The 14,894-nt window shown below is 33.7% G+C and overlaps 1 protein-coding gene across 1 annotated transcript; it reads right to left on the bottom strand.

Annotated features, from left to right (window-relative positions):
- Positions 1 to 13,315: 13,315 nt before the first annotated feature.
- Positions 13,316 to 14,378, bottom strand: LOC111875865 (membrane protein PM19L). The gene is made up of 3 exons (XM_023872390.3): positions 14,185 to 14,378; positions 13,939 to 14,116; positions 13,316 to 13,857 (listed from the first exon to the last, which is right to left on the bottom strand). The coding sequence occupies exons 1-3, from the start codon at positions 14,312 to 14,314 to the stop codon at positions 13,638 to 13,640; spliced, it is 528 nt and encodes a 175-aa protein (XP_023728158.1). The 5' UTR covers positions 14,315 to 14,378; the 3' UTR covers positions 13,316 to 13,637.
- Positions 14,379 to 14,894: the final 516 nt, after the last annotated feature.

Here is a 14,894-nt window from a genome sequence, read left to right as displayed (position 1 = left end):
CTAATCAATGTGCCGGTTAACCACACACGCTCCATTGATCTATGACAAACATTAAGTCACCCTTCGTGATCCTTACTAGTCCAAGTTAGTGTGTCGGTTAACCACACACGCTCCACCAACGACTTGGTAAGGTACAAAGTGTGAATTCCATGGGCTAGCACCAAATTCACATTTTTCCTAAAGTAACTAAGATTGGGAATTAAATAAAAAACATTTAGTTACTTTATAATATTCATTATACTTTTAATGAGAATTTAAAGTCATTGTCCTACCCGTTCGGCTAAGGACCCTTCACCGATCAAGCAAGCGGTGGGTGAGAGTGGACACCCATTAAGTTGCCATTTTATAGGCAACAACCTTATACCCACCTTATAGACCGGCTTCGTGAATGAGGCCTACTAACGGTAAAACGACTTGTTCTTATACATATATATAATAATTAACCATTAATGTTATAAATAGTATAAGGGTTGAATTTTAACTATTAAAACTCTAAGGGTTGGAATTAAAGTTTATTAAAGTGTGTGAAACTTTACAAATTCCAAAACTTGAGGGCAAGTTTTGTAACTATCCAAAACTTTTCATTTCATAACTTATGAATTAAAGGTTCATAAAAATGAAGACTCTTCATTTTCATGTAACTTATGTGTTTAAATGTGTGTTAAAGAAAAGTGACCTTTGGATATCCATAACTTGAGGACAAATTATGGACTCCATTAAAACACATAAATGATCAAGAATTAATTCTAAACAATTCAGCAAATAATTCCTATCATCTTCTAAATTCATAACAACATGAACATGATCATCAAAATTTCAAGAATTATATGAACACATAAAAAAACATGGAATTTTGATATATGCTATTGTAAATGGATTAGAACAACCATTACACAAACTAAAACAAGTTTTAAAACACCAAAACAGTTTAGGGTAATGTTTCTAGTCCATTTCCAACAGCAAAAGTCAAAATTCTGCATTCTGTTCATTCTACTCGCCGAGTGCACGAACCTACTCGCCGAGTAGGATGAATTTTGCCTTGAACTCGGCGAGTCCCCCCATGGACTCGGCGAGTCCATCAGCCAGACAGCAACAATTTCAACTTTTTTCACTATTTTGCATCAAGTATTCAAGAAAACAAGCCTAGGCTCTGATACCACTGTTGGGTTTTGAGCAATCTAACACTTCCTAAGTGTGCATGCAACCCTAATAAACCTTGGATCTATGTTTGTCTAACTACATGCAAAATAATAATTTTCCAAGGTTCATAACCTATCTAACATGGCATGGGGAACATTTAAACATAAAAGAGTTAGATGAGATTACATACCTTTTGATGAGATTGATTCTTTGGAGTTTGAGAGCCAAGCACCAATAATGTGAATGCCTCAAATGGAATCACAAATCACCACAAACACTTGGAAAACTTTGAGAGAGTGTACACACACTTATAATTTCGGCCACACACAAGCACACTCACCAGTGGCTATTTCATGCAACATAAGCATGCTTATATAGTGTACATGATTAGGGTGAAACCCTAATAACCCATGACCTTTTCTTTTCCAAGGATCCATGGGTTAAAAGCTCCATGGATCATCCATGGACTTCCATACAAGCCTAGCCCATTAACAAATGAGTGTTAGCCCACACTATATACAACCAATAGCCCACAATCTAATTAGTCTTCCTTTTAATCTCTAAATTAATTCATAATTAATTTAAGACTAAGACTAATTAAATAACATGACTTCATATTAATATATTATAACTTATAATATATTAATAAACATATGTGTATAACTCTCATAAAATTATCTATAAATAGTTCGGGTGAAGTGCAACCCAAATGGACCATGTCGGGTCGGGTCAAGTATATACCAAATAAGTTATGGACTTAGACACCTTATCCAACATATCATGTACCACATAATTAAATAGCATACCACATAACATGTAATGGGCTGAACTTGGTGCATTCGACCTATTGGTATGGTGAGGAGACTCACCTCAAATGCGAACTGTAGTTGAGTATGTCCAAACTCTGAGTATCAGCTCTATTACCTCCCTATTCATAAATAATTCCTTAGATGTCACTCAATCCATCAAACCCCTTAAAAGTTAACCTCGGTCAAGGTCAAAGTCCAGGTCAAAGTCAATGCTCTGAGTTGACCTGACTCGTGGAGTTATCCCCGTAACTCGTCAATCCATCCCAAAGCCAGAATCGTGATGTTGTGATCCAACTTGTCGAGTTCCTTTGTTTTTCAACAGAATCAATGTAGCTCCAACCCAACTCGCTGAGTTCCCCTATGAACTCGTCGAGTTCTTCAGTCTGTCAACCCACTTAATTCATTAAGCGCTTTTTCTTGAATCTAAAGGTTCTAAACTACATATGATCCTTCATAGATATGTCTAGAAGGGTAAAGTTTCCAACTTTATCCCTAAGGATTATCTAATAAGCTTTAGACCCAAACCCTAGCTCCTTTATGGAGGGTCTTGATCCATTAAGCCTCTAACCCTTGCTTTAACATTCCATATTATAGATTTGAGGTCCTAAGGTGGTTTAATCATGTAAAGTTTCCAACTTTACGTCCATGCATGCTATAAATACCCTCTAAGGTTAATTTTTGGCTTCATAATGAACATATTGCATGAATGGGACATGGAGGCTATTAAAGTTTGCAACTTTAATCCTCTAGAGGTTTTATAGAGGCCATATATACACCTTTAACGTCTGGAAACCTCTTTTCTTTGGACATCCAAGCCAAAATCCGAATACCAAGCCCAAAACTACAAAAAAAAAATGAGATCTAATAAGCTACATGTCAAGGTTATGACTTTATATCTCCAAGACGTTGCCCTTGGTGTAAAGTTCCTAGATCCAAGTTTACTTCTGCAAGATTGATACTTCTCTCTTCAAAACCTCCTTCAAAGGTCTTCAATAATCACTCAAACACTCACAAAACTCAATGAACAAGTGGAAAGACGATCTAGGGTTTCTTCTGGACAAGGGAGGTTGGTAAGGAGTCCAACCCTAGAAGTTAAGTCCTTTAAATAGGGTGTTATACCAAAAAATTAGGGTTTTCTCTTCCTGCGCCAACTCGTTGAGTTGGACCTCCCTAACTCGTCGAGTTGATCTTCCAAAACACACGTGCCACATATTTCCAACACGTCGAGTTTATGCATTAAACTCGACGAGTGGATCTTTAGAGATAGTGCTTTATTTCCATGATTAACCTTCTAAATTTTGGGTGTTACAGAACTAGTTTAGTTACACAATTTATAGTTTGATTTTATGGACCATTTTAGATATTTTGATTTGAAGATTATTAATAATAAGTTGTTATATTTGATCATATTATCTGTTCCTGAACAATAATTTATTTAAACTTCCACAATCGGTCCTACTCTTGGAAGATGGTAGTGAATTAAGATTGTCATTGATTATTAGTAGATTATTTATTGAGATGAACATAGCAAAGGCTCGCAATTAATACTGATAAGTATTTGAAAATTGATAATTGATGTATCGGATTAACAAAACTTAAAGATTACTTCATGGATCATGTCATGAGAAAATTATGACGACTATATTTTTTATTCATCAAATGGAGATGCACGAGGTTTTTTGTTCTACAATCTGTTGTATCTTCGTTTTTTCGCCAATGTTGTTCGTAACTGACAGTTATATAGGGTTTGACTAGATATAAAATGAGGAATAGTACTGACTTATGTACTCAAATTTTATTTGATCCTTCTGCCAGAAATAGAGATGTAGATCTCTTTGGCTCTGTCGTTAATTTGGGTTGACAACAAATGTTTGGCCAAGCTAAGATTGAGTTGATCAAATTCGATATGCCATTCAAGAAAAGTCACCATAAGTCGGTATCGAGGAACATGATCTTGAACCATGTGATTAACCATTGATTCATGTCTCTAGTTCACAATAACATATGATGAAGATCAAATGAATTTGAAGTTGCTAGTCTTAGGGCTTTTTATAGCATTGTTGTTATAAGTATATTAGTTACATTGGACTGCCATTCATTGTTGTTCTTAGTAAGTATTGGACTGATAAATTATTGATGCCTAAGTGCAAGTGAGAGTTGATGGAGATTAGTGCCCACAATCATAACAAACCACAAATATTACAATAAATAAAAATATCCTTTTGGGTTCACACAAGTGCACAATAAAACATAATTGAAAAGATATTTATATTATTGACTTGTTTTGTTAATTAATTAATAGATTAATTAATCAATTAGAAAATAAATGAATTTGAAATATTCCATAATGATTTGAAAAGTCAAGATAATTACAAATATACTTGGTAACATTCTTTAGGGTTTTAAATCACCTACCTAAAGGGTTTTAAATCACCTACCTACTTGGTACATGAAATAATACCATTCTTCCTCAAAAGTTTGGAACCCTACGGAAAAACCCAAGAATCGTCCGAGCGTGTCGCTATGCGGCCGTGGTCAATTCTTTTTCCATGTGGTGGTCCTTCGCATATTCATTTAATCGAGTCTTGTTGCTCCTGATGTTCAAGGAGCTTTCAGATATGTGAAGCTTTTGCGTCATGGGTGTGATCACAAGAGAGGAACTCTATGTTGGGCTCTTAAGTTCGATCAACTAGCTAGACCAAAGAAGTCCAAGAAAGAAAGAAAATAAATGAATTTGAAATATTCCATAATGATTGAAAAGTCAAGATAATTACAAATATACTTGATAACATTCTTTAGGGTTTTAAATCACCTACCTATATAAAAAGGGGTCAAAACCAAGTTTTGAGTACATGAAATAATACCATTCTACCTCAAAAGTTTGGAACCCTAAGGAAAACCCCAAGAATCGTCCGAGCGTGTCGCCATGCGGCCGTGGTCAATTCTTTTTCCATGTGGTGGTCCTTCGCATATTCATTTAATCGAGTCTTGTTGCTCCTGATGTTCAAGGAGCTTTCAAATATGTGAAGCTTTTGTGTCATGGGTGTGATCACAAGAGAGGAACTCTATGTTGGGCTCTTAAGTTCGATCAACTGGCTAGACCAAAGAAGTCCAAGAAAGAACATAAAGATATGTTCAGTGTCCTTTAAAATTTCATAAATTTGTTTGGGTTAGATTAGCATGCTTCGAGTTTATAGCTCGAAAAAATTGTCGCTTCCACTATCACGACTCTTTGACAAAATTGCAAAAAACGCTCGACGTTAGCTAGTCGGTGGACTGGGGTCAAGGGATTAATCGGCTAGGCGGAGATTAATCGGGGGATTAATCGGGTACCATTAACTGCTAATTTGTTGAATTTAAAAAAAATAAATATGACTAATATTATATCAAAGTTCGTAAATAACACTAATATGATAACAAAATAGGTTAATATGATTAATACAATACTAATCATGCCTCAAATAGTTTCCATTGACATAAAACTTCTTCAAAATGTTAAAATTTCATCGTTTTATATTGTTTCACTCATTATGTATGCATGGATTAATCGATAGGCGCCCTCTAATCGGTCGAGTAGCGCCAAAGGATTAATCGGAGATTAATCGGCACCTAGTCGGGATTTTTACAACAGTGCTCTTTGACTAGGCTTGAAACGCATCACCACCATTGCTTCCACTACCACCCACCTACCACCGCCACCACCACCACCACCATTAGTACTTAATCACAGTTAAACCCACCATTATCACCAACATCACCAATAATGATCATCTCCAACAACCATTGTCCTTATCATCATCAATCACCACTACCATACATGTTGCCAACACCGTCACAACTACCATGCCACTGCCACACAATCATTGACGTTGCCACCTTCACAATCACAAATCCACCGTCCTATTACCACCCCGCCACAACCATCACCTATGTGTTAGCCCCTCCATCAAGTACCACCGATATCATTTTGCTCTAAGACAAACATAACCTCAATTATCGTACATCACCTTATGACACTGCGATAACAAACAACCCCACCTGTATAAGGAAGTTATTGACTATATCAAAAAAATTATAAATAGTGCTATGATGGTAGAAGACAAACATAATCCCAATTACCGTACATCATCCATAACATGTTCTGACACTACCATAACAAACAACCCCACCGAGTATGTTTATAAGCAAGTTACTGACCATATCAAACCTAATTTATATATAGTGGCATGATGGTTGTGAGGATGGTTGCAACATGTGTGTGTTGGAGTGGTGATGATTGATGCTGGTGACCGGATATGATGGTGATCGGTGATATCACTGATCGCGGCGGTCACTACAAGGAAAAAGGCCATTACCGGCGACAAAAGTCGCCGGTAAAAGTCCCAAAAGTCGCTGGTAATACTAATAGCGGTGACGCGTCGCCGGTACTGAATCGCCGCTACTGATTCGTCGCTATTGATCAGTTTGTCACCGCTAATGATAAAAGTTGCCGCTATTGACTCTGTCGCCGCTAATGAGTATTGTCGCCGCTAATAAACTAGTCGCCAGTAATGACTTTTGTCGCCGGTAAAAGTGTCGCCGGTAATAACTTCTGTCGCCGGTAAAAGTGTCACCGGTATTTTTTTTTCAATTTTTTATTTTTTTTTTAATTTTTGATTAAAAAAGATTAAAAACCAATAGTATCGCCGGTAATTTTTAATTTTTGGTTGCCGGTGATAATGTCGCCGGTAAAAGTGTCGCCGGTAATAACAATATTCGATTAAATATAAAAACCAATAGTGTCGACGCTAATTATTTTGGGATTGAAAAAACGAATAAAATATCAAAAGTCATAATATCCTAGTAGCAAAACAACAAAATTTTTACATTCTACCAAGTAGCAAAACGTGACAACATATGCAAATAAAACCCGTCCTTACATACCATCATCGTCGTTCCCATCGTTTCCTTGATTATTTTGGTATTGAAAAAACGAATAAAGCTCATCCCTACATGTCGGGTCGGCGAGCATTGCACGAAGATTTTCCAACTATATAATTAATAACAATATATATAAACTTATAAGTTAGATCGTCAAACATAAACAAAAACTATCAAAATACATTGCTATTTTTAAACTAAGATAGAAAACCAAAGTACATTGCTATTTCTTGCACTTGGGACAAAAACCAAATTACCAAACTTTTTAGCAAATAATCACCACAAAACCAAAACTACCAAATCAACATGCATTTTACGATGCTAAAGTAGATTGCTATTTTTAAACAAAGATAGAAAACCAAAGTACAATGCTATTTCTTGCACTTGGGACAAAAACTCAATTACCAAACTTTTTAACAAATAATCACCACGAAACCAAAACTACCAATTCAACAAGCATTTTACGATGCTAAAGTAGATTGCTATTTTTAAACTAAGATAGAAAACCAAAGTACATTGCTATTTCTTGCACTTGGGACAAAAACCAAATTACCAAACTTTTTAGCAAATAATCACCACAAAACCAAAACTACCAAATCAACATGCATTTTACGATGCTAAAGTAGATTGCTATTTTACCTGTGATGGTTGTGATGGTGGTTGTGATGGTTGCGAAGGCTATGGAATCCTCGGGAGACCAGAAGGTTTGCAGCCAATGCCTCTAATGTGGCCACGTTGCTCTCCTAATACTTTCTCGAACGTAGCTCTTTCTTGAGCGGGTGTTAACTCACTTTCACCTTGAGTTTGTTCTAACAGCTCTTCAACTAACCGATTCTGTAACTCCCAAAAGTGAGTAACAATTAAGTATAAATAAACATTTAAATATATGATAAAATTATAATTAAATACTTACATATTGTTGTTCCGATTCAGCAGTAACAAATACACCATTCTTATCGGTATGAGCTTTGCGAAATGTTTCCACTCTCTTAAGGTTCTGTTTAACTTTAAAAATTAGATTATATTTTAAATAAATAATTACATGTATCGTACGGTACCTTCTTATAGCAAGTATTGCTATACGAGCTCGAACCCCCACGATTCACATTTGTTTGCTTTTCATGGATTTTTTTGTTCCTTTCTGAAGCAATTATGTGTTCGTCAGTTTGAAAATACTCAACTGCCTTCGCCCAGTTATCAACAAGCATACCATCCGGAGGATTGGCCAATGCTCTCGAGATATCTTCATACCCTCCGACCATTTTGAAATATTCTTTTGCGTTGGCTTTATGGTCTCGATAACCTTTTAACAAGGCTGCTTGAAAACCCTCTGTCAATAGATTAGCTTGTGCATCCTGGTACATTTGATTGAGATCAAACTTTGTCTACAAAAAAAAAGTTAACCAAGTAAAAACCAATTATAGTTAACCCTATAAAATATATTTAAATAAATAATTACCGCTAAATGTTGTAATATAGTGTCCTTTATATCAGGGGAAACTCTTTTCCAACTCCATTTGTCAAAAGGGACCATCTGCCACATTGTTTTTCCAACTTCTCGGGAAAACATGTCTCCCGGCTCTCCTACGGGATTAAATGTGATATCCCTATCATATTGCATGCCAATTGGTTTCCCCTGGTTCTGTAAGATTGCTTTTTCAAGATTTATATTTTTAGCTTTTCCTCGAACTTTCCTTCAGGCACGTTCCTCAACTACAAATGTAATTAAAAATTATTAGAAACGGTTTTTAAATTTATGATAATTGAACAAAAATAGTAAATAAAAATTCATGATAAGACTTACCGTCCTGCTTGTGCTGGCTAGGACCTCTACCACCTGGGAAAGGTGGGTCCTCAGCTCCGTCTCCCCCATGTCCACGACCCATGACAACAGCCATGGTAAACATAAACAAAAGTCACACTCTCATCATTTCCTGAAAAAATATAAGATATACAAATACAATTTTTATTACAGATACACATTACATAGAAATAAACATTTAGATAGGAATAAACATTTCTATTTAAACTAGAAATCCAATTAAAGTTCATATTACAAATACACATTACATAAGAACTATTCTAATCAGAATCTTCCTCATATCCTTCAGTGTCTTCTTCGGTATCATAATCAGAATCGGTGTCATCGTAATTAGTCTCGCAATCAGAAACATCATTGACTCTACCAGTTGGCGGAGGAACTTCAGATGCACTTTCTACATCAACAATGACTCTAGGAATGTTTTGAAAGTACATGCTGAAATCTATAAAAAGTGGAGCATCAGATGAAGAGATATTTTGAAGTACATCGAAATCATCTAAATTTTCGTGTGAGACATTGTCAACATTTTGAACAAGGTCATCGTTCGATGGTAGATCCCAAATACATCGATGATTAACATGCTCGACAACACACTGATGGTTATTGTTTGGCTCTATGATGTAGAACACTTGTTTGGCTTGTGAAGCATATATGAGTTGATCATCTTTGTATGATTCGCGTCGTGTGTCAATACTGGTGAAACTATCAATAGAAATAACTCCTGTTCGAGTATTAAACCACTTGCAATGAAATAGTACAGTTGCCTTTGGGAAATGATAATTACAAGAGCTCAAGGAATTGATCAAATGAACTATCAGTCCATTTGTTGTTCACCTTGATATGCATTAACTTTGCTAGAAACTCAAGGGAAGAAAAGAGGCAACCAGTATACAATTGAGTTTCCATTTCTTCCAATAACTGTGCAAAATCATCATCCACATCGCTACCCCTTGTATTCTAGGTTCCTTCATCGAGGTTAGTATCATTTTCTCTCGACTCCCACATCACATCTTTGATTAAATCGACCATTTCGTTACGTGGCAAGACGACTGGAGGAATAAAAGATTCACCATGATAGATCCAAATTTTGTACGCCTTACTGAAACCATTTATAAATATATGGCGATCAATAGCAGTCGGGTACTTGAAGTAACGGTTATCACATTTTTCACACGCACATCTGATTTTACCATTACTATCAAGGTGTGACTTGGACTTCTCGATAAAACTTTTAGTCCTGCTTGCAACTCGGGATGGTTTCGATATGGATTAGTAGTCCAGCTTTTATCAATAGACATGATGTTGCTGAAACATAATTTTGGGTTTAGAGTTTAGTATACAGAATTAGTATTGTTTTTTTTCTAATCCATATTTTTTTTACATCTAAAATAATACAAAAACTAAATAATAAAAAAATAAAAAAATATATTTTAAAAATTTTTATTTATGCATTTTTTTAATTAATTTTAATTAAAATTACTTGTAAGTTTTTAAACAATTTTATAATAGACATTATGTTGTTGTGTTGTTCTTTTTTATCGTCAAGATTAAAATATATATAAGTTTTTAAACAATTTTATAATTTTTTTTGTGTTTTGTTTTCCAATTATAACAATAATTTTTTTTTTTAATTTTTTTTCAATTATAGCATCCTCTAACCTATTTTTATGGTAACCGATTATAATTGGTTATAGAAATATAATCTTATGAATTAATTTGAAGATTATAAGTCAACTATAATACTTATTGGTTAATTAATTTGGAGTTAGCTTGGGTAAAAACTAGAAACTTTCTAGTTTTTGTATATAAGTTTTTAAACAATTATATATATATATATATATATATATATATATATATATATATATATATATATATACACATATATATATATATATATATATATATTATGTTTTTTTTTTCAATTATAACAATAATTAATTTTTATTTTGTTTTCAGTTATAGCATCCTACTTATAAGAAACCATATAATTTTACATAATACATAAAAACATGAAATTCACATATTTTTACATACATATTATGTTGTTGTGTTGTTCTTTTTTACCGTCTAGATTAAAAAATATATATATAAGTTTTTAAACAATTTTATAATTTTTTTTTGTATTTTTTTTTCCAATTACAACAATAATTTATTTATTTATTTTTTTTTCAATTATAGCATCCTTTAACCTATTTTTTATGGTAACCGATTATTATTGGTTATAGAAATATAACCTTATAAATCAATTTGAAGATTATAAGTTAACTATATAAATTATTGGTTAATTAATTTGGAGTTAGCTTGGGTAAAAACTAGAAACTTTCTAGTTTTTGTATATAAGTTTTTAAACAGTTATATATATATATATATATATATATATATATATATATATATATATATATATATATTGTGTTTTTCTTCCAATTATAACAATAATTAATTTTTATTTTCTTTTCAATTATAGCATCCTACTTATAAAAAAACCACATAATTTTACATAATACATAAGAACATGAAATTCACATACTTTTACATACATATTATTTTGTTGTGTTGTTCTTTTTTACTGTTGAGATTAAAATATATATAAGTTTTTAAACAATTTTACAATTTTTGTTGTGTTTTTTTTCCAATTATAACAATAATTTTTTTTTCAATTATAGCATCCTTTAACCTATTTTTATCGTAACCGATTATTATTGGTTATAAAAATATAACCTTATAAATTAATTTGAAGATTATAAGTTAACTATATAACTTATTGGTTAATTAATTTGGAGTTAGCTTGGGTAAACACTAAAAACTTCCTAGTTTTTGTATATAAGTTTTTAAACAATTTGATAATTTTTTTTTTGTTTTTTTTCAAATTATAACAATAATTTTTTTTTCAATTATAGCATCCTACTTATACCAAAAGCACATACTTTTACATAATACATAAGAGGATGAAATTCACATACTTTTACATATATATACCACATATACACCAAATACAAATACATACACATACATACAAAATAACATCCTACTTAAACCAAATACACATAATTTCACATATAGATAATAACATCCTATTTATACTAAATACAAATGTTTCACAATCATATACCACATTTACAATAAACATACATGCATTCATATACACACAATAATATCTTACTTATAACAAATACATATAGTTTTTACCAAATACTCATATGCCACATATACATCAAATACACATATATTGGCATATATACAACAAATTCACATATATTCAAATTAAAAGTGAAATTAGCAAATGAACTTACCTTTCTTCAAGAAATGAAGTTAGAAATTGGTCCCAAAATCTTTAACCACACCTAGAGAAATTTGCTTGGAACAATATGGAAAAAAATTTGCTTCTAATCCAAAACAACACCACCAAAAACAAATATATGAACAATTTATTACCATTCAATCACTAGATGAAACTAAAAATCGAAATTAACATACAAATTGAAAAGGAAATTACAAAATCAACTTACCTTTGTTGAAGAAATAGAGTTAGAAATTGGTCCCAAAAGCTTTAACCACACCTAGATTCTTAATAGGACACAATATGGTGTGGGAAGAAATTTGTTTGGAACAAGCAAATAGAAGTGAAAATCGGAAGAAGCTGGAAATGGCAAAAGAAAGAAGCACAACAAACAGAAAGCAAATGGAGAAATGAGGGTTCTTCGTGCGTTTTTTTTTATCTGCGAGAGGCAATAGCGCGCGACACCTTTAGCGGCGACAGGTAGAGCTTTACTGACGACTTTTAGCAATAGCGGCGACAAACTGGAGGGAAAGATACCGCGTGTTTTTTCGTTAACTATTAGTGGCCACTTTTTTAACTCTTTAGCGGCGACAAATATGTCGCCGGTATTAGGTTAGATAAGATAAGACACTCCACCCGTTGGATTAGATATCTCATCAAATGGTTCAGATGTAGGGGGAAAGCGTGGATCCGAGCGACATTATTACCGGCGACAAACGGCCGCAATATCTAGAGTCGCCGCTAAAGCCCCTTGTCGCCGATAGATATTGTCGCCGCTAAAGCTCTTTGTCGCCGATAATAATGTCGTCGGTAAAGGGTATATTTCTTGTAGTGGGTGTTGAGGGTGGCTAGCGGTGTTGGGGCTATGAGTAATGGTTGTGAGTGGTCGAAATTCGTTTTTGTCTCTTAGGTGTTATCACCAATGTTACTGAAACCCTAAACGCCAATGGTGTTACTTTTACCCTAAAGACCAAATCTGTTCCCAAAATAAGGACATTTCACAGTAAACCACACGGACGAAGACTGTAATTCACTCTTCATTTATTATTATTATTATTATTATTATTATTATTATTATTATTATTATTATTTTTAAATTCAAATAGATATCCTTTAATAAAAAGAAAATGGCAGAAAGAAAGCTTAAACAAACAAAAGATTTAATATATATATTTTTAATTCCAATAGATATCCATTAATAAAAAGAAAACGGCAGAAAGAAAGCTTAAACAAACAAAAGATTTAATAAAAAGAATACGGCAGAAAGAAAGCTCAAAGTCTTAAACAAACAAAAGATATTAACGATTTATTTGAAAACACACAACGTCAACAAGTAGACTCTACAAGTAAAAGAGGGTTACTCTTATATTAAGTACTTATATTATATTACTACATTATTGAATCAAGTATTCTAAATCCAAACAAAACGATACCGCTAACAAGCCGATCTTTGTGAAACAGATGTTCTGATCGAACCCATGAGTAAAGTGGCTAGACTATTAAAACACAGTAAGACCCGATTAAGATTTGGTTAATTAATCCCAGTCTCTACTACATATACCATTACACCAAATTAACATCTTGATATTAATTAAATCTACCTTCCTTTATATTTATACTACCATATATCTATACCTTCATGCATACATATACACATATTCAACGACGATCAAACTCTGGTCCCTTTCATGACACCTTCTTCCGCATGATGTCCTCCAACTCCATAGTCGCCGTCACGGTAGCCTGGTCCGTACCTGCTGCTGTACAAACCGGCATGCAGCAACATTACATACAACAGCTCCGTGAATGCCAAGATTATAATGAATGCTTCCACCATCTTTAACCTCCACCCTCTGTGTCCTCCTACGTTTATCTCCTTGCATGCCAACCTGCAATTCAACTCTCAGTTACCTAATTCAGTAACCACCTGTTACCATTAACTTACTTGCATGTGAAACCAAAGATATTACCCGAAAGCAAGAGCAGTGACGGCCCACGCAACCAGAGAAGACGATCCAGCGGCGGCAAGGCTGTCGTTCCTCCATACCCTAAGGTGGTTGCCACCTGCGAATTTCGAGACTATTCCAAGAACAGAAGCTAGAATGGCAAACTCCAAGAAGAACTCTGTTGCTCCATTTCCTCCAAAACCTGAAATAGAAAAGGTCAGATATTGCAATATTACGCATCAGGTAGCTGCGGGCAGATAGATAACTTACTAGGATGGTAGGACTGGCCATTGATGAACCTGTTAAGACACCAACTAGCAAATCCTAAGGTGATAAAGTACATAACAAGGTTCAGGAACAGCAATGGTGCAGCAATGCTTCGTCCCACTGTTTCCGCCATTTTAGATCAATCAAAAAGCTTGAAAAATCCAAATATAGTAATCGAGTAAAGCGGAGAATATATTTATTGAGAAGGTGAACGTAGCCAAGGTATATATATATATACAAGGATGATAGTTGGCAGGTGGCATGATACGTGTCAACGGTAGTATATGCTTGATGTTACGTAGGACACGTGGTGAACTAGTGATTGACCACATACATAGTGTTTCATGTTTGCCATTAAGATTGAGCAACCCGCCTACCCACTTGCTTATCGCCTATACTGTTCTGGTTGTTTCGTAATGTTAATCTCATGTAGTACAAAATTTCTTTTTCTTTTATGTCACCTAATTTTCCTTTTGTTTTCGACAACTTAGGAACTTCATTTTCTATCAAATTATTTTTATTTTGTTGTAAGTTGATAGACGTTTTTACCAGTCTGGTCATATTTTACAATTTGTTTTTCCTTTTATGTCACCTAATTTTCATTTTGTTTTTCACAACTTAGGAACTTCATTTTCTATCAAATTATTTGTATTTTTCATTTTCTATCATACTATTTCTATTTTGTTTAAGTTGACAGAAGTTTTTATCGATAG

This window comes from Lactuca sativa, chromosome 6, assembly GCF_002870075.4.
Source record: "Lactuca sativa cultivar Salinas chromosome 6, Lsat_Salinas_v11, whole genome shotgun sequence".
Classification (NCBI taxonomy): Eukaryota; Viridiplantae; Streptophyta; class Magnoliopsida; order Asterales; family Asteraceae; genus Lactuca; species Lactuca sativa.
This window is presented reverse-complemented; position numbering and strand designations above follow the sequence as displayed.

Excerpts from the sequence above, each read along its gene's own strand:
- LOC111875865 (XM_023872390.3), bottom strand. The coding sequence starts at position 14,314 with ATGGCGGAAACAGTGGGACGAAGCATTGCTGCACCATTGCTGTTCCTG. Across the intron at positions 14,117-14,184 it reads TGGCCAGTCCTACCATCCTA|GTTTTGGAGGAAATGGAGCA; the intron begins GTAAGTTATCTA and ends TTTCTATTTCAG. Across the intron at positions 13,858-13,938 it reads GTCACTGCTCTTGCTTTCGG|GTTGGCATGCAAGGAGATAA; the intron begins GTAATATCTTTG and ends GTTGAATTGCAG.